A 27,470-nucleotide genomic window follows, 5' to 3' on the forward strand; every position below is an offset into this window, starting at 1 on the left:
TCATCCAGCCAGATACTTGTATCAAACAGATGGAAGAGCTGGGGACGGGTTTCTTCGTGAAAGTTATTTGTGACATGATCTTGATACATTTTGTCCCTATGTTTTCCCAGATGACGCCTATTTCATATGTGGAAGGAAGGTGTACAAGTGGCTTACTCCGAGCTCTGAAGGGTTGTGTTACATAGGCCGAGTACTACCAGAGGTCATGACCATCGCACATAATAAAATAAAATACATTCACCGCAGCGCCTCGCCTCCTTATACTCACACCCACTACAAACACATTTTCAAGAGACACCTCATAGACAGGGGAGAGCTCGCAGCCTTTAATTTGATCCATAAATCTACCGGGATTCAGATTCTTCTTGCATTAGATATCACCCGTACTGCCAGAGGAATTATAAATTATAGGCACATCCATGCGCAAGCGAACTTGATAGATAATATCACTGAGATGTACGATGGCACCTTCAGGTATACAGGTAGAGAACTACAGGCCTACTAGACGGAACTGGTCCAACATAGGATGGTCTTGAATTATGTCATGGCCATGACAGGTGGATATTGTGTTACTTTAGTGACTCAATATGGTGTGAAGTGCTGCACGTATATTACGAACAGTACCGAGGACCCAATGGAGATCATTGATCAAAAGATGGACGAGATCTTGCAGTTGAAGTGGGAGTTCAGAATGAAACATAATCTCACTTTAGCGGCTGTGGGTAATGAATTGACCGGATGGGCCTCATGGTTGAACCCACTCAAATGGTTCTCTGGGTTAGGAGAGTGGGCACAAGGTTTGATTGCAAGTGTGGGAAAGTTTCTCCTCTGTATCCTTGGTGTCGTCATAATTATCGGCCTGATATTTCGATGTGTTCGGATTTTGACGCTGCAAAAAAGACATAATACAAATTTGATGAGTCTAAGGAGCGGGTGCGTTGTGATTGTAAATGCAGCAGATTTGATATACGACCCAACCATAGAAACAGTGTTGTGATAAGAAATGTAAATGAATTTCATGATCTGTTTCTTTTCACTATTTATTTTTGTTTTCCCCTCTACCCAGAGATCTACAATCAGAAACGACATCTTTGTACCCTGATATAGGTGTATGTACCTTTCCATGTCTCACTCTCATCTCTGCAATCTTCAGTTAATAATACACATAGCCGATAAACGTTATCCAAACATAATGGCATACACATACATCTCCCCGCATGTATCATCAGATAAATGAGCTCCCCATTTATTATTAAAGGAAGCCGAACAAGGTGAGGACGAAAAGCCCTTGTCTAGAAAGAGTTCGGTAATGTTTGTTTGACCATGTACAGACCTTTAATACGGGATGAGGATTAAATGTATACTTCGCAGAACCTTGAAGCTTACATAGAACTTACACGACTCGATGATACATCCCCCTCAAACATTTACTCATACATACATGCTTTTTCCTATCCCACTAGGCCATATATATATATATATATATATATATATTTCCCACCTACAACTCTTCCTCCTGTTCTAAGGTACATACTCGAATGTTGTGCATATTGTATATGAAATATTTTCATTGTTGTTAGTAATGTATGGCAGTTATTGTTTACTGCCAAAGGGTGGACTGTTGAAGTTGAAAATATTACACCTACACCCAACAAGTGCAAAGACCACACAAGGTGGCCTCTGTGAGGGTGTGTACTCGCCGTGCGTGTGCATACCCGTACATTGGCTCATGAAGCCCTGCGTATTAGCGCGTGGTATGAGTAAATACGGTAGCATGCGCGTTCGCAAAGAAGAGCCACAAAGACATTTTCAATATTTTATCCACATAGTGCAGAATTTACACATAGTCTACAAACACCCCACCACCAAGTTACATTTACTTAGGAAATAGAACAACAGAGATATCCAGCTTTACAGGATGTGAGGGGACAGAACTAGGTTAGGACATAGTGTTTGGTATCCAGATGTACAGTATTTCAAGGGCTACATTCCGATCGCAGTTTGTAGATTATGGCATGCAAATACAATATTCATAACTTACTGTAATTACTGTACTCGTGATATTCAGTGGGAACCCAGTGGCGGACCTCTGCAAGTACATCTTGACCAAGCATCGCCCACCTATTCAAACCAACCTATGACCCCACATGTACTGTAAATGACCTGCCCCTTGACCTATGTAAGAAGAGCTTACAGTTCCCTTTGTATTGTGTTTTGGACCATTGTATAAAAGCAAGGCCTCCTGGCTGGCCTCAGTCTAATTCTCTGAAGGTCATCTTGCTAAGACTGACTGAGGACCGGATCCGGGAGGCGCTGGCGAACAAACGTATGTACTATTGGTTGTAGCTCTTCTCTGTGATATTGTTGTATTTTCTGTGTATATCTTTTTGAGTAAATATATTGTTGCTGCGTTGGACCACAACATAACATATACTACTGGTGTCGCATTCCATTCTTGTTTGGGTATAGAGGGGTATTCAAACACACGTTTTCGCTGTATCGTGTGCATAGTGTGTCGGCGTGTATATGCAACGTGCATACACATCGCAGGGGTTATTGTTTGCATTCAGCGGCCGCAGCGGCCCGAACCATAGTATTGTAAGGTACTGCATTTCCCTGAAAGTTAAACGAACTTAACAAGTGCTAAGAGGCCCGCCGTGGGATGAAACAAAACTTAAAGAGGTGTTCCAGCCCTTTCCCTCATGTTTCCTCCCCCTCCTCTGTTTTTAGCTCCTCCTCGCTCACTGTTGCTGGGGCTCAACATCATGATAACCATATGACGGGGTGACCCGCTGCTGTTGCGCAGATAACAGGGGGACCCGCAGGCGCTGATGACAGGGGCACCTGCTGCTGCAGCACGGATGGCGGAGGACCCACTGCTGCCAAAGGTACACAGTGACACCTGTAGGGGAAAGTGGGTAAGGGGTGGGGGTGTGTGACAGAGGATGTACATAGTGCCACCTGTACTTTGGTACCTGTACTTTCTCACTTCCTCCCCTTTCTTTCTCTCCCCTCTTTTCTCTCTATCTCCACCTTTCTCTCATTCCCCTTTTTTTTCTTTTTGAGAAATTTTTTTTATTCATTTTTAGCATTTAACAATATATTTGCAAAGCAGAAGATACATTCAACAAACAATAGCACAAATCATGCTCAATTACAAAGTAACAATAACTGTGTATCTGCATGAAAATGGTAGAGGTGATGAAACAGATCAATCAAGGAGGTATGCCTGAGTGTATAGAACCACAAAAAGGTGGCAATGAAAAAAAAAAAGAAAACCAGCTAACGACATAAAATACAAGATAGAAAAGAAAGTTAAGTTAACAGAGGGAAAAAGAGAGAAAGAGGAAGGGAAAGACAGAGGGGGGGGGGGGGGGGGAATAGCCGGACGGTCCCAAGCGCCGGTACTATGCATCAGGGTAATACTAAATAGTCATAAGTACAGAGTAAGGGAACCCTTAAGCATAAGCATAGGTTGTAGAATATTATATGGTAGCTAACAGTGGTTCAGCACCGAAATATGTCGTCCAAGGGGTCCACGTTGCAATAAAGTGGGCTGGGGTGTCATGAAGTACCGCTGTAATACGTTCTAGCCCATAGGTTTGCCAGATAGCGTTTATGGTAGCAGGAACAGTAGGGGGCAATATAGATTTCCAGTTAGCTGCAATTTGGCATTTAGCCGTATTCAGAATATGCTTAACTAATTTCTGTTGTTGGCGGGGAGTGTGAAGTATTGGACGAGAAAGCAGAGTGTAGAAAGGTGATGTCGGAATCGATAGACCAAGGATGTTAAAAATTAGTTTATGGATTTTAGTCCAATATCCCTTAATCCACCAAATGTGAAGCAGGGTTTCACGTTGACCACATAGTCGCCAACACCTATCCGAGCAGGAGGGGTAGATTGAATGAAGACACATAGGTACCAAGTACCAGCGATAGTATAATTTGTAAGAGTTTTCTTTAATACGAACTGAGATGGAACTCGTGGAGATTTCCTTTTTGACAACAGACCAGTCCTCAGGTGTCAGTCTCAACCACCTCCCGTTCCCAAGCCATCTCATGCGGTTCTTTTTGGGGTAAATTATGAGCAAGCAAAATTTGGTATATGGCCGAAAGCAATCCCTGTTAGGTTCCTGGTGCTCAGAACAAGGGAGATGTTATGAAGTGAGTCCAGAGCACCAGGACGTAATACTGGATTTGGTGAAATGGAACGGGAATAGCCCCTGGCACCCTACCTCCGTTGTTTTACCCGTGTTGTCAATTCACGCTTGCAGGACTATGGTTTCTTGGGCCCATGGCAGCCGCGTTTGAAGGGCGGATTAGGTCTGCCCAACTCCGATGCCCCCTCAGGTCTTAAAGAGAGACAAAGCGTGAACTGAGACAGGGTAATAACAAGGGGCCCTCTAACTGAAACAACCAAAGCCAGGGGCTACTAACTAGGCTAAAACTAAATGTATGTGCGGCTTGCCGCCAAAGGAAAAGAACAACAAAGGAAATGCTGACCACACGCCGACACAATATTTTTGTGTACCAGCGGTGACAGCATAAGCAGAACCCTCTGCAAAACACCAGTGACAGATACAACCAAGGAATACAGCGGCCTAGGCCGACGGACGCGGCAAAGCCGCTACTCACGGAACCGGTACAAATACTGGCAAACGGACAGGAACCCCCAATGCTGCCGACACAGACTCTCAGAACTGGAGGACAGGCAGAATCCCAAACGACAGACCGGTGGACACCAAGAAGCCAGAAACTCGACCAGGCATAGGCAAAACCACAGGACTTCAGGACAGGAACGCTTCACGGCAGGACACGGGATCAGACACAGGGACTGACACAGGAATCAACACAGGAAGCAGCTAGACAGACACTGCTAGACAGGAGATCAGGAACTGGCAGGAACAAGCTCAGAACTCAAGCACTCTGGAAGACTGGAAACCTAGAAATATCACCAGCGTCTGTGAATTGCACTCAGCCAGCATATAACAGAGAGGCCTAATTAATTATGTCATGCAGCTGCCCTGTTGCATGACTCCAAACTGACAAGATGCAATTAGCAGCCAGGTGAGGCTGAACACATGGGAACAAGCTGCAATTACACACTCACCACCGGCAGCAAACAAGAGTATTCTTAAACAAAGCAACGGGAAATCCGGGCCTGCAAGACAACTTATAAACATAAAATAGGAATGAACCACTACCTGTGGTTCATAACAGTATCCTCTCCTTAAGGGAGAGCTCCAAGCACCCCATGACACCCACGGGGAACATAAACAGAAGTATAACATAAAATACCTAACCGACATGCAAAACAGGAATGAGCCACAGCCGTGGCTATAACAGTACCCCCCCCTTGAGGAGGTGTCAAAGGACCCCAAAATTCAGACTAAAATTCAGACTATCCAAAACAAGGGATACAAAAAAAAAACCTGACACACTGATCTAATAGACAAAAAAAAAACAGAAACAAGCTGTAACAACAGCTTGTAACAGTGCCCTCCCCTTGACGGTGGCCACTGGACACAAGACAAGGAAAAAAAAATTTTTTTTTATATATATCAAGGCAAGAGTCAAAAATTATTTATTTTTCTTCTTCTTCTTTTTACAAAACTCTTTAGGTCTGACCAAGGTAATTCCCCAAACATTGTCTGAACTGATGGTACCACCCAGCAAGGCTGCGTTCAAATCAGAGATAGGTTTCTTACCCTTGGGAGCTGAACTTTCAGGCAAAGTACTCCTATTAGAAGATGAAGACAGAAAAGCACATCCTGCAGCCAAAACAACGGGCTGAGACTCTTGTGCCGAGTTTACAGTATTTGGTGGACTCTCAGCAGACAAGACGGGTGACTTAGAGGAACCTGAACCAATTTCTTTGGAACCATATCTTTTAATAACTGCATCACTGAATGCTGGGGGATCCTGAAGAATGGGATCTTCAGCTTTCATTAGGCTGGTCGCCCACTCAAAAGGCTCTCCTCTAAAGGAATAAATCAGATAGAGCACAAGGTTCTCTGAAGTGATGCCCAGAAATGGTCTAGATAACATAATGATGTAATAGTGTTTGAAAAGCGCCAGAAATTGGCCTAAGTCCCCATCAAAGATTATGGATGTTGAGATATCAACAGAGTTAGGATCTGTTTCCTTCCCATCTGACTGACTAGAGTGCTTTGCTAGGACCTGGTCACTATTGACCTTACTCGAGGCTGAGACTCTCCGAACCCCACCTGGGGCAGTGACTTTCTGAACCCCACCCGGGGCAGTGACTTTCTGAACCCCACCCGGGGCAGTGACTTTCTGAACCCCACCCGGGGCAGTGGCTTTCTGAACCCCACCCGGGGCAGTGACTTTCTGAACCCCACCCGGGGTAGTGACTTTCTGAACCCCACCCGGGGCAGTGACCTTCGGGAACCCCGCTGGGGTCAGCACCTCGAATTCTTTTACTGGGACCGAGCCGTCGACCTCCCCCACTGGGACCGAGCCATCGGCCTCCCTTACTGGGACCGAGCCATCGGCTTCCCTCACTGGGACTGAGCCATTGGCCTCCCTCTCTGAGTCGATAATTATCGAAACTCCTCCAGGGACTATGACTTCCGGGACTTTTGCTGAAGCTATAACCTTCAGAACCTCCACTAACGCTATGCCTCTTGAGTCCTTTCCTGGGGAAGCAACTTCTAGACCCTTCTTTGGGGCTTTGTCTCTCGAACCCCACTTGGGGATATTACTTCAAAGATCCCTTCTGGGGTTTTGCTTCTCGAGTTCCCTTCTAGAACTATGGTTTTAGACACCCTTTCTGGGGTTGCGCTTTTCAAGTCCCTACCTGGGTAACAGCTTCTGAGACCCCTTCTGGTATGGAAACCTGAGCTATAATATTTGATGTCCCTCTATAAGCTAGAGCATCGGGTACCGCTCCAGCGCTCTGGGCATCGGGTACCGCTCCAGCACTCTGGGCATCGGGTACCGCTCCAGCACTCTGGGCATCGGGTACCGCTCCAGCACTCTGGGCATCGGGTACCGCTCCAGCACTCTGGGCATCGGGTACCGCTCCAGCACTCTGGGCATCGGGTACCGCTCCAGCACTCTGGGCATTGGGTACCGCGCCAAGATCCTGAGCATCGGTCACTACTCCAGGACCCTGGGCAACGGGCACCACTCCAGGACCCTGGGCAATGGGCACCACTCCAGGACCCTGGGCAACGGGCACCACTCCAGGAACCTGGGCATCGGGCACCACTCCAGGACCCTGGGCATCGACACCACTCCAGGACCCTGGGCATCGGGCACCACTCCAGGACCCTGGGCATCGGGCACCACTCCAGGGGTGTGCAACTCTGCTTGAACAGGAAAATCAAGAGAGGAGAGAAACATTCTCTTTTGATTCCTGAATCTATAATGGGGCTCCCTTGCCCAAGGACCCCAATTATAGGACAGAGAGCTTTTTAGTGTGGGTTGTGTGACAAGTACCTCTGCCACAGTAGAGACAGGAGTAGGTCTTGTATCCTGACTCAGCTTGGCCAGAGGGCAAGACTTGTCACCACACTTTGGCTTGCGCAACTCACAGGTCTGCAGATAGTGGCCTAAACCCCCACAATATAGGCATAAGTTTAAGTTTCTGCGACGCAGACGCTCCTCTTCTGAGAGCCTGGGCCGCAGAAAACTTTTAAACCTTTTCTCTTCAATTAAACCAGAGGATTCTCTTGTCACCATACTGTGAACAAGAGTCTCTTTAGAGATAGATGTACTCTCAACGACTTCTGGCAAGATGAGCAAGATTTTAGTCAGAAGGTTTTGCAGTTGCTTTAAGGATTGCTGCAAAACTTCTAGTCGCTCTGGTCTCAAAGCACTGAAAGCAGAGTTCAGGGCTGAGAGAGATGCCTGCAGGGCTTGCATAGTAGACATAGGAGGATTTAAAACTAGACAAGACTAGACAAGGCAAGACTAGACAAGACAAGACAAGGCAAGACTAGACAAGGCAAGACTAAATTTTTAAACTAGACAAAACAAGACTGGATTTTTTTTTTTTTAAATACCGGATCGGATTCTGCACTCTGAGTTCAAGACAGGACTGGATTTCTAAACACCGGACTGGATTCTGCACACTGAATTCTAGACAGGACTGGATTCTAAACACCGGGCTGGATTCTAGACTAGACACTGGACTGGGCCAAAAAAGAAAAAAGTTTTATTTCTTTTTTTGTGGTATGGCTGGTGATAATGTTAGGTTCCTGGTGCTCAGAACAAGGGAGATGTTATGAAGTGAGTCCAGAGCACCAGGACGTAATACTGGATTTGGTGAAATGGAACGGGAATAGCCCCTGGCACCCTACCTCCGTTGTTTTACCCGTGTTGTCAATTCACGCTTGCAGGACTATGGTTTCTTGGGCCCATGGCAGCCGCGTTTGAAGGGCGGATTAGGTCTGCCCAACTCCGATGCCCCCTCAGGTCTTAAAGAGAGACAAAGCGTGAACTGAGACAGGGTAATAACAAGGGGCCCTCTAACTGAAACAACCAAAGCCAGGGGCTACTAACTAGGCTAAAACTAAATGTATGTGCGGCTTGCCGCCAAAGGAAAAGAACAACAAAGGAAATGCTGACCACACGCCAACACAATACTTTTGTGTACCGGCGGTGACAGCATAAGCAGAACCCTCTGCAAAACACCAGTGACAGATACAACCAAGGAATACAGCGGCCTAGGCCGACGGACGCGGCAAAGCCGCTACTCACGGAACCGGTACAAATACTGGCAAACGGACAGGAACCCCCAATGCTGCCGACACAGACTCTCAGAACTGGAGGACAGGCAGAATCCCAAACGACAGACCGGTGGACACCAAGAAGCCAGAAACTCGACCAGGCATAGGCAAAGCCACAGGACTTCAGGACAGGAACGCTTCACGGCAGGACATGGGATCAGACACAGGAATCGACACAGGGACTGACACAGGAATCAACACAGGAAGCAGCTAGACAGACACTGCTAGACAGGAGCTCAGGAACTGGCAGGAACAAGCTCAGAACTCAAGCACTCTGGAAGACTGGAAACCTAGAAATATTACCAGCGTCTGTGAATTGCACTCAGCCAGCATATAACAGAGAGGCCTAATTAATTATGTCATGCAGCTGCCCTGTTGCATGACTCCAAACTGACAAGATGCAATTAGCAGCCAGGTGAGGCTGAACACATGGGAACAAGCTGCAATTACACAGACTCACCACCGGCAGCAAACAAGAGTATTCTTAAACAGAGCAACGGGAAATCCTGGCCTGCAAGACAACTTATAAACATAAAATAGGAATGAACCACTACCTGTGGTTCATAACAGTATCCTCTCCTTAAGGGAGAGCTCCAAGCACCCCATGACACCCACGGGGAACATAAACAGAAGTATAACATAAAATACCTAACCGACATGCAAAACAGGAATGAGCCACAGCCGTGGCTCATAACAATCCCTTGGTTGATCGGCAAGTGTAGCACAAAGATTCAAAGCTCGATTTACCTCCCATGGAGGATGGTCTGGGGATAGAGGTAAAAAAGTGGCATATCTGTAAGAATTGATAAAAGGCTGAGTGTGGGAGGGAGCAGCGGGATTGTAGATCAGCAAATGTAGGGAACAAATGGAGGGGAGCAATGTCCAATAGGAACAGTATGTTGTTGTTAATCCAAGAATCAAATGCTGAATGGTTCTCACCCGGCGGGAAGCTAGGGTTGTTCCACAGAGGGGTGAGAAGGGGATGGAAGGAACGTAACTGGTGGAGCCAAGAACAAAGGTCCCAAATGGATAGAGTAAATCGTACAGTGGGCAATAAAGAGGAAGCAGGAGCGCGGTGTTTCGGTTGACACCATAGAAAGCTATAAGAAGAGTACTTTTGAAGTGAAGCTGCCTCCAGATGTGTCCAGACTCTATGGCCAGGATTAGCGTGCCAAAGGACACACGCAATTAAGTGAGTAGCTCTATAATATTTAAGGAGATCAGGAACTCCCAGACCTCCCGCCAGGCGGTGCTTCTGAAGGATTTGCATCTTCACCCTGGGTTTTCTCCCTGCCCAGATAAATTTAGTGAGATCAGCTTGAAGATTTTTAAGAACTTTAGTAGGGACATGGATGGGAAGAGTTTGCCACAGGTACAGCAGACGGGGTAGTAAGGTCATCTTAACAGCCGTCATTCGCCCAAACTAGGACAGGATATATTTATTCCAGTTGGTCATGTCATGTTTAATAGAAGATAGTAATCTGGGAAAGTTAGCAGCAAAAAGACCAGAATAGGATTTAGTTAAATAGATACCCAGGTATTTGAGCTTATCAGCTTGCTAAGTACACGGGAAGGAAGCCTGAAGAAGTTGGAGGTCCGGGTCCGCGATTTCGGTTTTGTCTGAATTAATGTTATAATTCGAAAAAAGGCTGTACGTAGTTATTTCCTCCAACAGGTTTGGGAGGGCGACATGAGGATCCGTAAGGGTAAGAATAACGTCATCGGCATATAGTGCAATTTTGTGATTCTGATTTCCCACTACAATACCAGTTATATTACGATTCAGTCTAATTCTAGCCGCCAGTGGCTCCATAATGAGGGCAAATAGCAGGGGGGAAAGGGGACAACCCTGTCGGGTGCCGTTTCGTATAGGAAGGGGGTCAGAGGATAAACCGTTGACTAAGATGGAGGCTGAGGGATTATGATAAAGCGAAGTGACGCCTTTATAAAAGGCCCCATGTAAGCCCATATTGAGAAGTGTCTGTTGTAAAAATGGCCAGACCACCCTATTGAAGGCCTTCTCTGCGTCAAGGGCCACCACCAGGGTCAAAGAAACTTGTCTTGTTGCAGGTGGATAAGGTCAATGAGGCGCCTGGTGTTATCCGCAGCCTGTCTACATGGGACAAAGCCGACGTGGTCGGGGTGAATTAGGGAGGGTAGAAAGGGAGCAAGTCTGTTAGCCAGGATTTTAGCAAAGAGCTTCAGGTCGACATTTAGGAGTCAGATAGGTCTATAGTTCCTCATCTCTAAAGGACCCCTATCCGGCTTAGGAATGAGGATAAGGTTGGCCCTAGTGGTGGCCTCATCAAATGATCCCCCTTCTAGGACTGAATTAAATAGAGATTGTATCATGGGGAGCAAAGGGGTTGTACATTTTTTATAGTACAGGGAGGTAAAGCCATCAGGGCCAGGGGCTGCGGAACGGCGTAGCTGTTTAATGGCTGCCGAGATTTCCTCTATAGAGATGGGGGCATTAAGCTTCGACACGTCCGATTCAGAGAGCTTAGGGAGATTATAAGAGGATAGGTAGTCTTGAAGTTCGATGACATGGTGGGAGTCAGAGTCCGTGGTAGGCGGAAGATTGTACAAAGATGTGTAATAGTCCCGAAATTGAGAGGCCATACGCGTCGGGTCGAATGTAGTGGAACCGTCAGCGCATCGTAGAGAGACAATGCGGTTTTGGGTGCGCTTCGCTCAGAGTTTCTGGGCTAGCAAGGTATCAGCCTTATCAGACTTCTCATAGAACCTTTGACGCGCCCATAAAAGTGCCTTGACTGCCTTTTTGGTCAGAATTTTAGACAATTGGCCCTTAACTGCTCCATGTGGCTCATCGAGCGTCTAAAGAAGCGTAGAAGCTGCGTGAAAAACACCGCGGTAGGGGGTGCAGAAGGATGTGGAGCCATGTATGCTAAGAACGTAGCCCCTAAATCCCTAGCAATCTTTCACCGCTCCCGGACCGGCCAAGGAGCGCGTGTGTATCCCCTTGGCGTGAGCTCAGCAAGAGGGCTAGAGGGCAGCTATGGGTATAGAGGAGCCAATGAGCGCTCAGCTCAATTCAGATGCCCGTAGGAATCCAGACAGGCAATCCAAAACCGTGTATAGACACTGCCAGGCAGGAAGCAAGCCGGGAGAGGGAGAGGAGAACGGCCACAGAGGCCTAGCAGGGACTGTATTTCTCCACAGGTACCACGTAGATAAATATTGGGGCCTCAATATATGCAGGGAAGTGGTAATAGCGCCCACATGGAGGTCCGCAGCTTCGGGTAGTAGATGCCCAGATCCCCTGTAGCATGAAGCACAGGACGGAGGGCCGCGTCAGACAGAGATCCCGGGCAGCCGGCCCGACCAGGCCGCAGCCCGCGGGGGTCAAGCACGCCGTCTCCGGTTCCCACGGTGATCAGCGGCCAGCCCCGGGGATCACAGGCGAGGCAGGGGGGAGCCCGGGGCCCGAGTCAGCAGATGGCAGATGCGGGGCTAGGAGAGGGCCTGCCAGTGCCTCCTCCAATATGGCTGCCGTGCGGCGTCTCCGGTGGGCAGGCCAAGCCGCAGGGCAGGCAGCAGAGCGGGCCGGCGGGGTTAGGAAGGTTCCCGTGGTGATCAGCGGCCAGCCCCGAGGGTCACAGGTGAGGCAGAGGGGAGTCCGGGGCCGAGTCAGCAGGTGTCAGGTGCGGCACTAGGAGAGGGCCTGTCAGTGCCTCCTCCAATATGGCTGCTGCGCTGCGTCTCCGGCGGGCAAGCCGAGCCGCAGAACAGGCAACAGAGCGGGCTGGTGGGTAAGGAGGGCTTCTACGAGTCTGCCAGCAGCGGTAGGGACTCCAGCGGGGGGAGCGGGCAGCCGCCCGGCTGGTCCGTATCCCAGGGTGCCAGCGGCGGGCGGACGTGAAAATTGAGGCCCCGGATCACAGAGTACGGGTAGGCCGTAGTCTGCAGGAGCTCCAAGTTTGCTCCCCGACTCCGCAGCACACACCCGGATAGCTTCAGAGGGGATAGTGGGGTCCAAAGCAGCAGTGGGATTCCAAAGAGAGTGTATAAATAATACATTAAAGGCCCAAGCTGCAGGAGCTCTCCTCAGACACGTCTAGTCTCCTCGGCAGCTAGGCCACGCCCCCCCCCTTCATTCCCCTTTATCTCTTTCTCTCTCCCCCCTTTCTCTCTCTCTCTCCTTCTCTGTCACTCCATTTTCTCCTTCATCCACTAGGGGACACTGAAAGATCCTTAGAGTGGGGTATAGATATCTCCCCACTTTCTCTCTCCCCCTCTCTCTCACTCCCCTTTATCTCTTTCTATCTCCACCTTTCTCTCCCCTCCTTTTCTCTCTCTCTCTCTCTCTCTCGCTACCCTTTCTCTCTCTCTCTCACCCTTAAAAAGCTCAGCATGAGCTCTATCTACAGACAAGTTCCCAGGCTCGTAGACTGCTGCTGTCTACATTTAGAAAAGAATTGTCTTCAAACCGTGGGGATTTTTAGAGTAGAAAAGTCCAAAAAGGGAACGCAAGTATGCCAGGGATGGTTAGGGTTATGCTGCGGGTGAAGAGGTTAGGAATTGGCACTAGGGTGAAGGTTAGGGTTATGCTGCAGGAGGGGGAGGTTAGAATCAGGCTGCGGAAGGGTTAGGCTGCATGAAAGAAGAGTTAGGGTTAGGCTGAAGGAGGGTTAGAGAAAGGGTAAGGCGTATGGTTAGTTTACTTGCGAAGAAGTGTCGGGATTCTTACCATCGGGATGCCGCTCTCGGTTTTCTGGCACATACAAACATAGGCACATACAGATGTAGAGCAGCACATACGGACGTAGAGGAGCACACATGGACTTACAGGAGCACATACAGACATACATAGGCACATAAAGACATAGAGGAGCACATATAGACATACTGTAGGCACATATGGACATAGGCACATACAAACATAGAGGACCACATGAGTTCCAAATTCTAATTTGCCACTGGAATGACAGTTATGGCTAAAACTAAACTGGAGAAAGGACCTCTGATGTCACCGGGGGAGGAGCTAGGGCTGAACAGGGTACCTGAAATGTACACTTGCGGGCTTGCTACGCTTGCCACGCTTTGGGCATGGTGGCTTGCTCCACTCCGCTTCGCTCGCCACCAGGTTACTAAAGGGAGTAGTTGTTGGCGTGGATAGTGAAAGAACTATCCCACCGGCCTAGCTCCTTCCCCCTGACGTCAGAGGTCCTTTAGCCCACTTGGTTCTAGCATTTACCCTGGAATAACTTTACACCCATTTATGCTGTCCCACAGCACCGGACACACCCCAACATCACTAGTCACACCCCCACAGCACTGGTCACACTAAGGGCTGTTTCACACACTCCGGTTCTCCTCAGATGGCAAAAAGCCGGACAAACTTTGTCCGGCTTTTTGCCATCAGGGAGGGTCTTTCACACACAACGGTTTTGTGCCGTGTTTAAGGCTGTGCGCATGCGCCAAAAAACCCGTTGTGTGTGAACGCTCCCATTCACACACGTAACTCACTGCCTGTAAGGACGGCACGACCCCGGCATGGCAGCCACACCTTTCAGTGGATATTTCCGGCTGCGAGCCGGCAGCCGTGCCGTATGAATTGACACATTGCTCCGCATGTGTCTCAGAAGCACAGCAGTGTCAAAAAGCTGTCCGGGATTTTGTCGGGCGGCGGGAGCCAGTGCGTGTGTAATAGCCCTGTGGTGGCACACAATAGGCCCGCATTGGTTTCACCTTCATGCCCATGTGGACCTTCATCTGGCACTGCCAGGACATGTTCCATTCCCTGATTTTTAATAAAAAGTGGAGCCAAATCCAAGTAAAACCATTTATTATAAAAGTGTATGTCAGAGGCGTCTGTGCTGACATGTGACAGATGAGAAGTCATCTCAGAAGGAGAGGTAGCAGTCTCTTACTAGTGCCAGGAGGGCAGACTCCCATGTGCTGAGCCCCTGGTGCAGTCACCGCAGCTCGCGCGTCTGCTACCTATTATTGCTCTCCGCAGCGTGTGAGACCGTAGTACAGTGTGAGTGTGGGTGCAGAAGCGAGTGTGAGCGGCAGTGTGCGGGGATGGGCGGAGCCTGTAGTCACAGCCCAGCGTGGCCAGCAGCAGCACAGAGCACACCCTCACATACAGCAGGCACGGCGGCTGCTGCTCTCCCTCAATAGCTGCCGCTCCGTACTAAGGAGGGGAGATGTTTTCCTGCCATCGCCGTCACCCAATCAGTGCGTCGCTCTCCGTGGGGAGCCCCAGGGATTAGTTACCTGTCGCCGCGGCTGTGAGCCTGCCAGACACCGTGCCCTGTGCTCCCGTCCTCCCGGCACGTTTCCTCCTTGTCTGCCTTTCTCCCTGGGCCCTCCTCCTCCCCCTGCCTGCCCCTCTCTATGCAGGAGGGAGAGATGGCTGCGGACGGAGCTAGATCCAGACTCGGGAATCTGGCCCACCGTGGTGGAGGAGGAAGCAACAGCAGCAGCCCATCTTCCAGCCCCAAACTAGGGGGCGGCAGGAGCAGGACTCCCCCTCAGCATCAGAAGCACAGCCCTGCCTCACCTGGCAGCAAGCACCAGCAGCTCCGGCAGGGGATCCCTGCTTCCCCGGGGCATACCTTCCGGAGAGTCACCCTGACTAAGCCCACCTTCTGCCACCACTGCACGGACTTCATCTGGGGGCTGGCTGGCTTCCAGTGCGAAGGTAAGGGTCTAAAGCTGCCATCATGTCTGCTCTCCCGTGTAGTGTCACCCGGCTCACTGGCATGGGGGCACCCTGTCTGTGGGTGGCACCGGGCTGCGTGATGCAGGCACATGCTGGGCTATATATAGCTTTTATGGAGCTCTCGTGTTTCCCTGTGATGCTTATTGTGAGGAAATGGTTACAAGGACGATTTGTCAGAGGAGAGGCAGAGGTGTGGCTGCCAGGTAATGCTATAGGATGTGTGAGCAACTGGGGAAACCATGGCTGGGAGAGGGCATCCTGCTAGTCAGGGCATCTCAGGGTACTGCCTCATCCTCTGCCAGGGCTGCGCAGGCAACAAGTACACATCACATATGGGCCAGTCCTGCCCAGCACTGCCTGGCATCCAGACACCGCATATGGGTGTGAGTGCATGGCTCCTGATTACTGACACCCCCTCAATGTGTCTATGATCTACTGTCTGTCATATATGCAGCAGTCCTCATTTATTTAACCGTGTATCCGGCTCTGACTTGACGTCTTTATTTATAGCGTAATTACCCTCCATGTATGTAAATGGTACGCTATGCTGCATACAACACACACTTCCTCTGACTAGCCGGGCAATTAGAATACTGCAAATGCATAGCTGGCATGTCACCCTGCGCAATACACTGCTGTACAATAGGCTCCACAGGTCATCCTCACTTTAGTGTTGTTTGTTTTGCAAACAATCAGAGTAAAACAATGTAGTAAAGCCATATGCTGATAAATCTGCTGTTCCATAGCAATGATCAGATTACTCTTATCTGTTGGAGTGCTCATTTTGTTGACTGATTCAATACAATTAACACATTATTGTCACTAAATGACTGAGATTTTTTTTTCTGTTGGACATCAATTCATAAATAAAAATTTGTTAAAGAGAAATTGAAATGTTGTTTTTAAATTGCCCATACTATCTTAATCGCTATATAGTAACAGTCTAAATTATTATTTATTATTATTATTTATAAATTGATCAGTTTTGGCCAGGGTGGGCCACTTAGGTATTTAAATACTCAGATGACAAGGAAAAAAAAATTATATATATAATCTCTATCTATCTATCATGAGGTAACTGGCACTCACAAAATCCACGTAGTAACTGTCCCGTGTCCCGGTGCCCTCACATGCTGAACTCTCAGCAACACATATGCAGACGAGCGGTGATATATATATCTATATCCTGAAGACGGTATAAAACCGAAACGTTGATTAGATATCACTGAGTCTGTCATCTATATCCGTGAGTGCCGCACCGCTCGTATGTGTGTGTGTATATATATATATATATATATATATATATATATATATATATATATATATATATATATATATATATATATATATTTTAGGAATAATGATTTGTTATTTAATTTACAAAATGACATCGTGACTGGTTCATTCACATTGAAAGTAACACTAATCATTACATTGACAGCAGTTGTGCTGCTCCTTGCCTTATGTTGAAACCCTTCACACAGATTGTAGGGAATGATCTCCAAATTTGGTACATACTGTGATTAATTGCTCATCTACCATGGCTGAGCTAATTGGCAGGCGACGGCTTCGGTGTTATTCAGCTTCAGATCATTGTTGTCTTTCCATTGAATAAATATTCTGTTTCACATGCTTCTAATAAGCCATACTTTAAACATAACCCTGTATGGGCACGGAGAATTTAGTCCAGTGTAGTCTAAGCTTTTAATTAGAGCGTGCAGACTCAGTCTGAGGCAAAAGGCCACACAAAAGCTCTATAGGACGTCTGGGTCAGCTATTGAACATATTGTTAAGTTGACAAATTTTGCATATTTGGCCAAGTACAAGTAAAATTCAATGTTGCTAGGTAAGAAACAATATACTTTAGATAATGTGCTTTCAAATGTAATTTCCAAATAATAATAATAATAATAATAATAATAATTAATCAGTAAAATAGTGTGCCATTGATATCTAAAATAGTGCTATATAGAAGTGATAATGGCCCAGATTTATCAAGCCACGGAGAGTGATAAACTGTGATAAAGTACCAACCAATCGGCTCCTAACTGTCATTTTTCAAACAGAGGGGGATACTCAATTACCCGCACTGACTGTCAGGTGTAAAAGTATCGCCTGAGGGGCTATTAAATTAGCCCCGACAAACCGGCGCTTGCCTCAGCTTTACGGCAGGTGAAGCAAAATCCTCGGAAACAGCCCCATTTTCACCTGAAAACAAGGCTGTTTCTACCGAAAACACACAGGTTTTGCTGAACCTGCGTGTTTTCAGGTGAAAAGGATGTTTTTCCCGAGTGAAAAAACATCAATGAAACATTGGGAAATATCACCTGATGCTTCAGCGGCGGTAATTGAATATCCCCCAGAACCTGTAACATGATAGTTAGGAGCTGGTTGGCTGGCTGGTGCTTTATCACTTTGCAAGGCTTGATAAATCTGGCCAATGTTTGTTGGATGTAATATGCTAGTAGTAATGGAGAGCAATGTATAGTATCCTGTTCCAATGAAACTAATGCTTCCTGTAGCTTACCCATGGCATTTTGTTGTCCTCTTAATTTTTCTCCCCCATCAATATTGTCTTCATTGTAGGGGCCTAATGTTACATAGCTGCTATTTGTCCACTATTACGTCACTACACATCTTTTCAGTTGTCGCATGAGACAAATTATTTTTGGGTGCTACTATTGTGGCTTGTCGGAATCAATAAGCGGAGATGGTAGCAACCTAATCAGAACCGTAACCATCATGTGTTGCTGCCCTATCATGGTTTCTGACTAGAAAATGCGCTGGTCTGTGGTACAACTGCTGTCTTCACTGTTGTAGCCTTGTATTATTTCAGTTGATATATTGGGCAACTGGAGTTTCTCTTTCAAAACTACTGTTAAGAGAACCCAGCAGCTAAAGCAAAACCTTTTGGAAGGCTGTCTGGCTGCCTATTTGCAGTATATTATAAAGGAATGGCGCTTTCTTCTCACCAGCCAGTATATTTTCTCCAATTTGAGATTGCATAAACATACTGTGATGAAACTTTGGTGTTGTTGTGGGTTATATTTTCCACCAAATTGGAAGTTAAGTGTTGTGTTTTAACACCTTTAAATGCTTCACTGCAATGTGTGGACCATTTCTGCTATCACGAGTCACGTGTGGCCCATCATACACTTTCACGGTTCTCAGCACTGGCTAATTTGATAATGATCACATTATCAGTGCCAAGCTTTGTTTTCTGAGCAAAATATCTGTAAAAATAAATTCGTATTATTATTTGTTCAGTTATTTTAACTCAACCCAAAGAGGCAAACAAAGTTGATCCCAGAATAAATACAACCAAGGGGGTCAATTCAATTTGCCAACAGTTGAACAGCTCTGGGAATTAGCTCCCGACGCTATTCAATTCTGCTCAATGTTAAGTCGGCGAATGCCCATTCTCCCGGACTTAACAGATTGATTTGTCGAGAGAATGGGCATTCTCCGACTTAATGTTAATGCCCGTTGTGAAGCTGATTCCCGACAGAATCTGCATCGGCGGCCGCGCCAGCACTTTTATTGGATTTCTGCTCGCACCCCCAGGGGGGGGGTGCGAGAAGAAATCCTGACAATTAAGTGTCACATGGCACTGTATTGAATAGCTTTGGGAGCTAATTCCCGGCGCTTTTCAACTGTCTGCAAATTGAATTGACCGCAAGCTTCTTTAAAAAAAAAATGCAGTTAATCTTTTTCTAAAAGTCGTATAGTATTACGATTGGAAAAAGACTTTGTAAAATTCAACAGACCAATGACATATATCAATAATATGACCCTGCAGCTATACATGTGTTTTTATGACTTTATGACTTGAAATGTTTGAAAGACAGGTTAATGTATCCTATCGTTTTTGGAGATGATGCTGTGGGAAAACGCATGGGTGCTGATGTAGAGTTGGCTGCGTGTTCCCCATAATTGTGCCTGTGTTGTGTGTGCATGTTTGCAATTGGACCTCCACTATTTGTGCACTTGGTTTCATAGCTGTCATTGGCAGCAGCCCTTTTCTCTTCAGACCTGTGTGTAAACAGGCACATTTATGTGTACATAGAACTCTGCACACCCTCTTTGAACTTGTGAGCACCCCATTTCAGCCCCATTATGCACTTTCAGCCACTAGTGGAGATGCAACAGAGTTGTGTACAAATCTGCATTGTTTGTAGATACGGTCATTAGGTCGACATGAGTTTAAAAAATAAATAAATTCTTGAACTTTCATACTTTATGATCCACGTGGACCACGATTGGGAATAGTAACCTGTGCCATGTGCAGCGGTAGCGGAGCGAGGCACCTTGCCCGAAGCATGGCGAGTGAAGCGATGCATGCGAGGGGACATGGTCACCTAAATAGGGTTCCCCGTCACTTTACGAACAAAACAAGGTAAAAACAAACAAACCTCATGTTGACCTTTTTCCATGTCGACCAAGTGACAATGTCAACCTAATGTATATCGGCCAGTAGTGGTCGACCTACTGACTTTCAACCTAAGTCTTTTCGACCTAATGACGCATACCCGTAGGTACATACTCGTCTCCAGAAAATGTGCAGTATGAAAACCGCAAGAGGCACCTGCAAACAGATTTACATTCATCTCTGCCTTGGCTCCACTTTAAAATGATAAATAGCTTCCTGTCATTTTTTCAAGCACAGCCTGTAACATGGCAGTTAGGAGCTAATTGGTTGGTACTTCTCTCTCCATGTTATTTCTCTTCAATACTTAGTACATGGGGCCTAATTCAGACCTGATCGCTAGGCTGCATTTTCGTACAGCCTGCGATCAGGTCTGAATTGCGCATGCATATGCACAGATGTGTCGGTCTGCAGCGTCGGGATGGTGCGAGAAAAGCGATCGCACGGGCCATCGCAAGGTAACTGACAGGAAGAGGCCGTTTGTGGGTGGCAACTGACCGTTTTTAAGGCATGTCCGGAGAAATGCAGGATGGACCAGGCGTTTGGAGGGAGGGTTTCTGACGTCAGCCCCGGCCCCAATCACAACACTGGAAGAGTAAGTCCTGGGCTGTGCAGAGACTGCACAAACTTCTGTTGTGCAGCTCTCCTGCACATGCGATCGCACACCTGCCCAGCGAATTCCCTCTCCCACTGTAGGCAGCGACTACCTGATCGCAGGGATGCAAAAAACGCACCCTAGCAATCAGGTCTGAATTAGGCCCCTAGACCCCTTAATTCTAATGCAAGTTGATCTGCAATATAGTAAATTGACCCTATATTCAATGCATAAGTTGTAACATAACACCTCAGAGTCCACTACTAGTCTGAAACTATATGATAATTGGTTAGTATCCACCACAATGTCTTTCCTGCATGGATCGATCAAAAGAACAAATTCACCAGGGAGTCAAAGCATCTCTCCAGTAGTAATAGGATATCTCTCAGTAAGCGAATATTAGTGCTAAATATCCCTCTAATGGTGTTTAATATAAGGCAGTTAAATGTAATGTGGCAGAATTTTGCACATCAAATAGATCAGGTAAGCTAGCAGTTTTAGTTTTGTCGTTACCAGTTTCTGCGAATAAGACACGCATTTTGGAGAAGAAAGATGCTCAGCAGAGGCGCGCAGGATCTGGTTCGCTATAGTACCCTGCACTTAGTGGGGAGTGCATAATTTAATTTTAAGCATCATGTATTCCTACAGCTAGGAATCCAGAAGCTCAAAGACTACTTATGTAGGGTAATGCTCTCTACAGATGATTTTGCCTACCACAACCAAGCTCTGGAATATGCTGCATTCCGGAGCTTGGTGCTTATATGGTAAGTGGCCAAACCTTAAAAAACTTCGTTTTTTTAGGTTTGGCCACATTGCTGCATTCCACCCCATGTCCTTATTGTTACCTTATATGAAACATGTAATGTTGGGCAGCACAGTAGATGTAGTGGTTAGTATTACTGTCTTACAGCACTTGGTCATGAATTTAATTTCTATCTAAGGCACGGTCTGTGTGGAGTATGTACATATGTTGTTGTAGGTTTTCCCTAGGTAGGTTAATTGGATTATGCTGCCTTATATGTGTATGAACTGCTTAAATACTTGTTAATAAATAAATGAATGTGCTGCATAAAGTGTTAATACCTGTATTACATGTTTCTACTATATTTTCTGTCTATAAAAACAAGACAACCCTGCAATTATTTGTCTCTACAGATATTTCTGGACAATATAGTTGTAACAAACGTAGCAACAAAGAATTGCCACTTTGAACAGAATTTATTAATTTACTCTGGTCCGCAACTTTCTCTGCAGCAGATCTTCATAGAGATCCACAATGTATGCTGCACCCTTCCCCCCCTCCCCAATACTTAACAAAAATGCTGTGTTTTTTTGCCCCCCACACCAAACGCATATACCCCCCCTGCCACCACCACCACAGTTTGTGAGCGACAAACCTCTCCAAATCTGTTAAGTGGCCATTTCTGTTGCTTGCAGGACCCTTTGGAGCGGTAAGAGAGATAAGTGTAGCCATCTAGTTGTACTGGTGATGGAACACACATTGTAGTGGAGTTCGTCTCTCTTCCAGCTGTTCACATTTGTTGATATAATAACCAAAAATAGTACACTGAGTATCAACAGAGAGCTTTTGCTGCTGGGGAGTATCATTAATTTGTTATTATTCACCAATGTTTTCTATGCAGTGCTAGTGCTCACTCTAGCACCATGCACCTAATCAGTGAGGGGACATCATTTAATGTTGAAGGGCAAAATTTTAGAGGTCAGTAGCTGTAGCGATACATCACGTCTAAAATTTTGCCCTTCAAAAGTAAAATATGCCCTCCTTACTGATTATGTGCAGGTGCTAGAATGAATACTTCAGTGTTTAGACTTATTGTCACAGGCTCAGCAGTGAAATATCAACAATAATCATTGTTGATTATCAGACGGTTTGAAACTATCACTTTTATAAGTGTGTGTGTGTGTGTGTGTGTGTGTGTATATATATATATATATATATATATATATATATATATATATATATATATATATATTCTAGTTTTGTGCAACAAATCACTTTTTGTAGTGTAATTACTGACTCAAATATTAACCATTGGGAATCTTGATATTGGAGTTAATTTATTGGGGCCTATGTAATAGGGTCCGAGTTTGCCAGAGGTGCGGGATGCCGGCAGATCGCAGAGTTTTTTTTTAAAGCGGCAATCATTTACAAGGCAAAACCATGCCTTGTAAATGATTGCTACTTTAAAAAAAATCTCTGATTGGCCAGCATCCTGCACCTTCGGCAAACTCGGACCCTATTACATAGGCCCCATTGGGTAGTATCCTATTAGCAGTGGCACTTTCCCGCTGCTAATATTATGGCCGAGGTCTATCCTATTAACCACAGTGCAGGCATCCTTTTCTTCCGATGCCAGCACATATCTGGGATTATGCCTCATGCTCCCGAAGCATAATCTGCTATAATGGGCCGCCAGAGCCGCCAAAACACATCCCCGATCCCATGTGTTAAACCATTGCGGGTCCAATTTCAGCCAATAAAAACAGCCTCTAATTGGATACCGTGATAATGGCTATCGGTCAAACATTGAGATAGCCGCCCGTTTTTACCCGCTGAAAGAGCTTCAAAGCTAATAGGATACCGCCCATTGTATCTGACTCATGAATTTTTAAGCTGCACCCATTTTAGCATGTCACCTCTCAACAAGGGACTCATAACGGCTACTGCACTGAGAAGTTTATTTTATAAATTGCACTTCTCTATCCTAACCCCACATAAATGTTCCACAATGCAGCCATACATTTCCTGCCACAATTATGTTGCACCTACTTGAATTAACCCCACAGTATGGGTTAGCCGTCTTTTTATATCACAAATCCTTACCAACCATTTTACAATTTTTGGTGCACTAAATAAATAGCACCCTAATTTTAAAAACTTAAATAGACTGCATAATCCAGGAGTACAAAAGTACCAATATGCCTTATTAAACATGACAAAACAAGACCACACACTAATTATAATTTAGTTTTAAGAATTTATAATAAAAATCTTTAAGTCCTTTCTTTCCTCATTTGTTGTAACTTGGGGCAGCTAATAGTAAAGCATTTCAGTTGAGGTCCATTATATTAGGGGGTGATTCAGATCTGATCGCTGCTGTGCGTTTTCACACAGCGAGCGATCAGGTCATAACAGCGCATGTGTATGCATTGTAATGCGCACGCGCGTCGGACAACAACAACGAGGATCGTCTGTCAGTGATGGGATGGTGCGAATAAATCCGTTTGCAAGGGCGTTCGCAAGGTGATTGACAGGAGGAAGCCGTTTGTGAGTGGTAACTGACCGTTTACTGGGAGTGTTATGGAAAACGCAGGCGTGCCCAAGCATTTTCAGGGATGGTGTCTGACGTCGGCTCCGGCCCCGATCAGCCTGATTCAATCGCACTGGAAGAGTAAGTCCTGGGCTGCGCACAGACTGCACAGGACAGCAAAAAACGCAGCCCAGCGAACAGATCTGAATTACCCCCTAATTCTACTGTATATCACTCAACATGCATTTTAAGTGGTTGTTTAATTTTCTTTACAGTAACTTAGTCATTGCACAAAGTATTTAAGCAACATTCTCCCATCAACCATTTTGTTAATTACCAAAAAAATCTTTAAGCTAAAACTAAAATGTGGCATCAGGGATGTTTCTGAATAAAGCATCCCCTTGGCAACATCTTGAAGGACTCCCATCCCCTGCGTCATCTTACCACACCAAACATGAAGCCTTGATTTATGGCTGGCATGATGACCTTGAGCTCTTCTGCAGTAGATAAACTACATCTCACTTTATTCTCAAGGTCAGCTACTTGTTGAGGGCTAAATACTGTAGCTCAGTGAAGACTGAAAATGTACATGCAGCCTGTCTAATGCCAAACAGCAGCAAGTGGTCTGTTGTGTTATTTTCTACTTTACTTTAAATTTAGTGAGTTGCAGTAAGCACAGTATTTTAGCAGGAGATTTGTGGGAAAAATGTATATTTGTCATAAAACCTTTGAGTGATCACAATATATTTTTTTTCAATTTTTTTTTACAGTATTCAAAAGCAAAAGATTCATTATTTTGTGTGTTCTGTGGCTGGGTTCCCCTTCCCCCACATGGGAAATAGTTTTTACTATTTATTCTAAATACATGTACGTGTGTAGTAAAGCAACTGTACAAAATAAGATACTTCTGGTTAGAAATCTAGGTAATACAGAGAAGCTTTTTTGGAAACCCATTAGCTCCAGAAATGTTTTAATGAAGGCACGTTCTCCTGTTTGGTCACGTTCCAGAGTGAACTGTGTTTCTAGCTGCTAGCAATCCTGGCTACACCTGGCAATCAATCCCGCTGGGGCTTCATCCAGCTCAGAGGAAGCGATTGTACCTGAGGACAAACCCCTGATTTGAGCCTAGACATTTTTTCTCCCTGGTCAGGCTATCAGGCACCATTGCAAAGTGGGAGCGGAGTTGGCTGCATGTGTACTGACTTCCCTCTTGTACTTCAAATTTATTTTCCTACCTCTGTCTGTTTTTACCCAGTTCAGTTCTATTACCGTTGTTCTAATTGTAGAGCGCAACAGAATATGCTGAGCTATATAAGAAACTGTAAATAAATAATAAATAAATACATTTTGCAATATGAAGACACAGTCCATCTAATCTCCTTTTATATTGGCACCCCACACTGCTGACACCATTGTCAGACAGACAAATGTGGCTACTTGGGAACGTAACCTACAGCTATCACTGTCTGAAGTGACTTTGCCTAAGCTCCAGAACACGCCAGAAAAAAATTGCATAAAAATTTAATTAAATCTGTCTGCTTGTTTCAGCGGTTACAGCTAATGCACTGTTTCACATTCGAGAGCCTGTGCCTGTTTTTTTTTTTTTTTTTTTTTTTTTACTTCATATTTTTGATCTCTAGGGTATTTTTACTTTGTTGTAATTTCAATCTGGCTAGCAGCATTCACAAGCATTGACACTAACAAACTTCTAAACTAACGTGTAGAGTAACAAGTATTTCATTTTGTTGCTTATCACAGTTAAAATATCTTGCTGCAGACAAGGTATAAGCTACATTTACTAAGAAAATTTTATCGGGATAGTTGCGTGACACTGGCAGCGAGTACTGAAAGCTTTGGCACATGCGTGACCCAGCTTTGCCAGTTCACACAAGTTCAGTCGGCTAGAAGCCTAGTTTTGGGCTTCCAGTTCCACTTTCAATATGGAAAATAAGCATTCTTCCCCGCAAACTGGTACTCTATATCAATTCAGTGGCGAATGGTTGACTGTGGGGGCATCTTGAATGGGGAAGCCCTTGGTGATATTTCTCACTTGGGCTCTAGGCTTTAGATTGAGAGCAGCTATATCTCCAGCATAAACATTGCAATGACTGTACCACTAAGATTAGCAAGGTTGGAGGTGTTACAAAGCTTTAAAAGCATTGTGCAATACATTGAATTCCATGCCATGCAGTTTGTGGTTGCAAATACATGTTCCTGTATGCTATAACACAAAAATAAAAATGTTCTGGTTCTCACATCAGTCTGGGGAGATCTGTGCTGAGCGATCTAGCGCAGAGACCGCTCAGCATACATCTCTCCCCCTACTCAGTGCGATGTGTGCTGAGCGGGGGGATGGGATGGGGGAGCCGCTCATTTCACAGAGTAGTAAAGTGAGTGATCTACTAGATTTGGCATGCATGCCAAATCTAGAGTCAGCGATAGCGGCGTGCGGGGCTGCGCATCGCTTTGGGCATGCACACTGAGAGATCCGTGCTTAATTTCTAAGTAGTCTAGCCAGATTGCTTAGAATTTAAGCATGAGTCTTCCGTGTGTACCCTCCTTAAAATTAACAGCAACTGTTAAGAGTTTGACAGCTGCTGACAGAATCTAAAAAAATGGTTTTGTAAAAACTGCTGAAACAGGTAAAAATAAATCCAAAATTTTGTGTTATGGCCCATCCCGCTGTCACATACGGGACATTTGTACACATTTTAACATATCAACTTTTGTTAAAACCTAGAACTAGGAAGTTTTTATTTTTAAAAGATGGATGTAATATCGAAGTGCAAGGCTTATTTTTCAGGTAGAATAAAATTTAAAAAATACATACATACATACATACATACATACATACATACATACATACATACATACATGTCGAGTATCCCTTATCCAAAATTCAAAGTCCCACATTTTTGGGTCCCCTACTGAGGGGAACCAAAAATGTGTGATTTTGGGTAAGGGATACTCAACCTGTATAATATAATCATATTCTTGTGGTGTGTGTTCTTCCCTCCCAAGATATTTTTCTTAAAAACTCCTTGATCCATCAACAGCTTTGATCATTAAGAGCGTTATCTGCACCCGCCAAAAAGAGCAGCATATCATCAGCATATAAGATAATCGTGTTGGTGAAACTGCACAAATATTTGTGTCTGATCTAATAAGGTAAGCAAAGGGTTCAATAACTATGGCAAAATGATAGAAGACAATGGGCGCTTGACCAAATTGAAGAGAACTATCCATTATCATCCTCTAGCAGAGTATAACCATTTCACCTGCTGTATTTCATAACTTCCAGCAGGTATGTTCACGGTTTAAAGGCCTTGGTGGCATCAAGAGACCACCAGTGCCTTATCTACATGTCATATGGAATCTGCGGGTGTGTTTATAAGCATCTGAAGTTGTGGATTTACCAGGCATGATTCATGAAAGGTACAGATACTGGCGTTCCAAGTGTCCAACATTAGTCAATAAATTATATTGGCATGTAAAGAAATCTTAAGCAATGGTTCCTCCAAACTGACATAAAGGCACTTTATTATGGTAGAAATTATGATATTCTAGGAATTGAATGTAATTTTATCCATGCAGGTTAGTAATGTTCAGAATAAATCACTTGGTATGTATATAGATTGCATTATTGAACCCCCCACAAAAAATATAATAAGAATTTACTCACCGGTAATTCTATTTCTTGTAGTCCGTAGTGGATGCTGGGTACTCCGTA

General features: G+C 45.4%; 1 protein-coding gene and 1 long non-coding RNA gene across 2 annotated transcripts in view; one reads left to right on the plus strand and one right to left on the minus strand.

Moving 5' to 3' along the window:
- Positions 1-304: 304 nt before the first annotated feature.
- On the minus strand, positions 305-15,375 carry LOC134905250 (uncharacterized). Its single transcript, XR_010175761.1, has 2 exons — positions 15,286-15,375; positions 305-889 (listed from the first exon to the last, which is right to left on the minus strand). It is a non-coding gene; the product is annotated as an uncharacterized LOC134905250 (long non-coding RNA).
- Positions 14,697-27,470, plus strand: part of DGKQ (diacylglycerol kinase theta) — a 322,011-nt gene continuing 309,237 nt past the window's right edge. Inside the window, exon 1 of the mRNA XM_063914615.1 lies at positions 14,697-15,426. Coding sequence (XP_063770685.1) covers positions 15,120-15,426 — 307 coding nt within the window. The 5' untranslated portion in view covers positions 14,697-15,119. The remainder of the gene's footprint in view (positions 15,427-27,470) is intronic.

This window comes from Pseudophryne corroboree, chromosome 1 (assembly GCF_028390025.1).
Source record: "Pseudophryne corroboree isolate aPseCor3 chromosome 1, aPseCor3.hap2, whole genome shotgun sequence".
NCBI lineage: Eukaryota > Metazoa > Chordata > Amphibia > Anura > Myobatrachidae > Pseudophryne > Pseudophryne corroboree.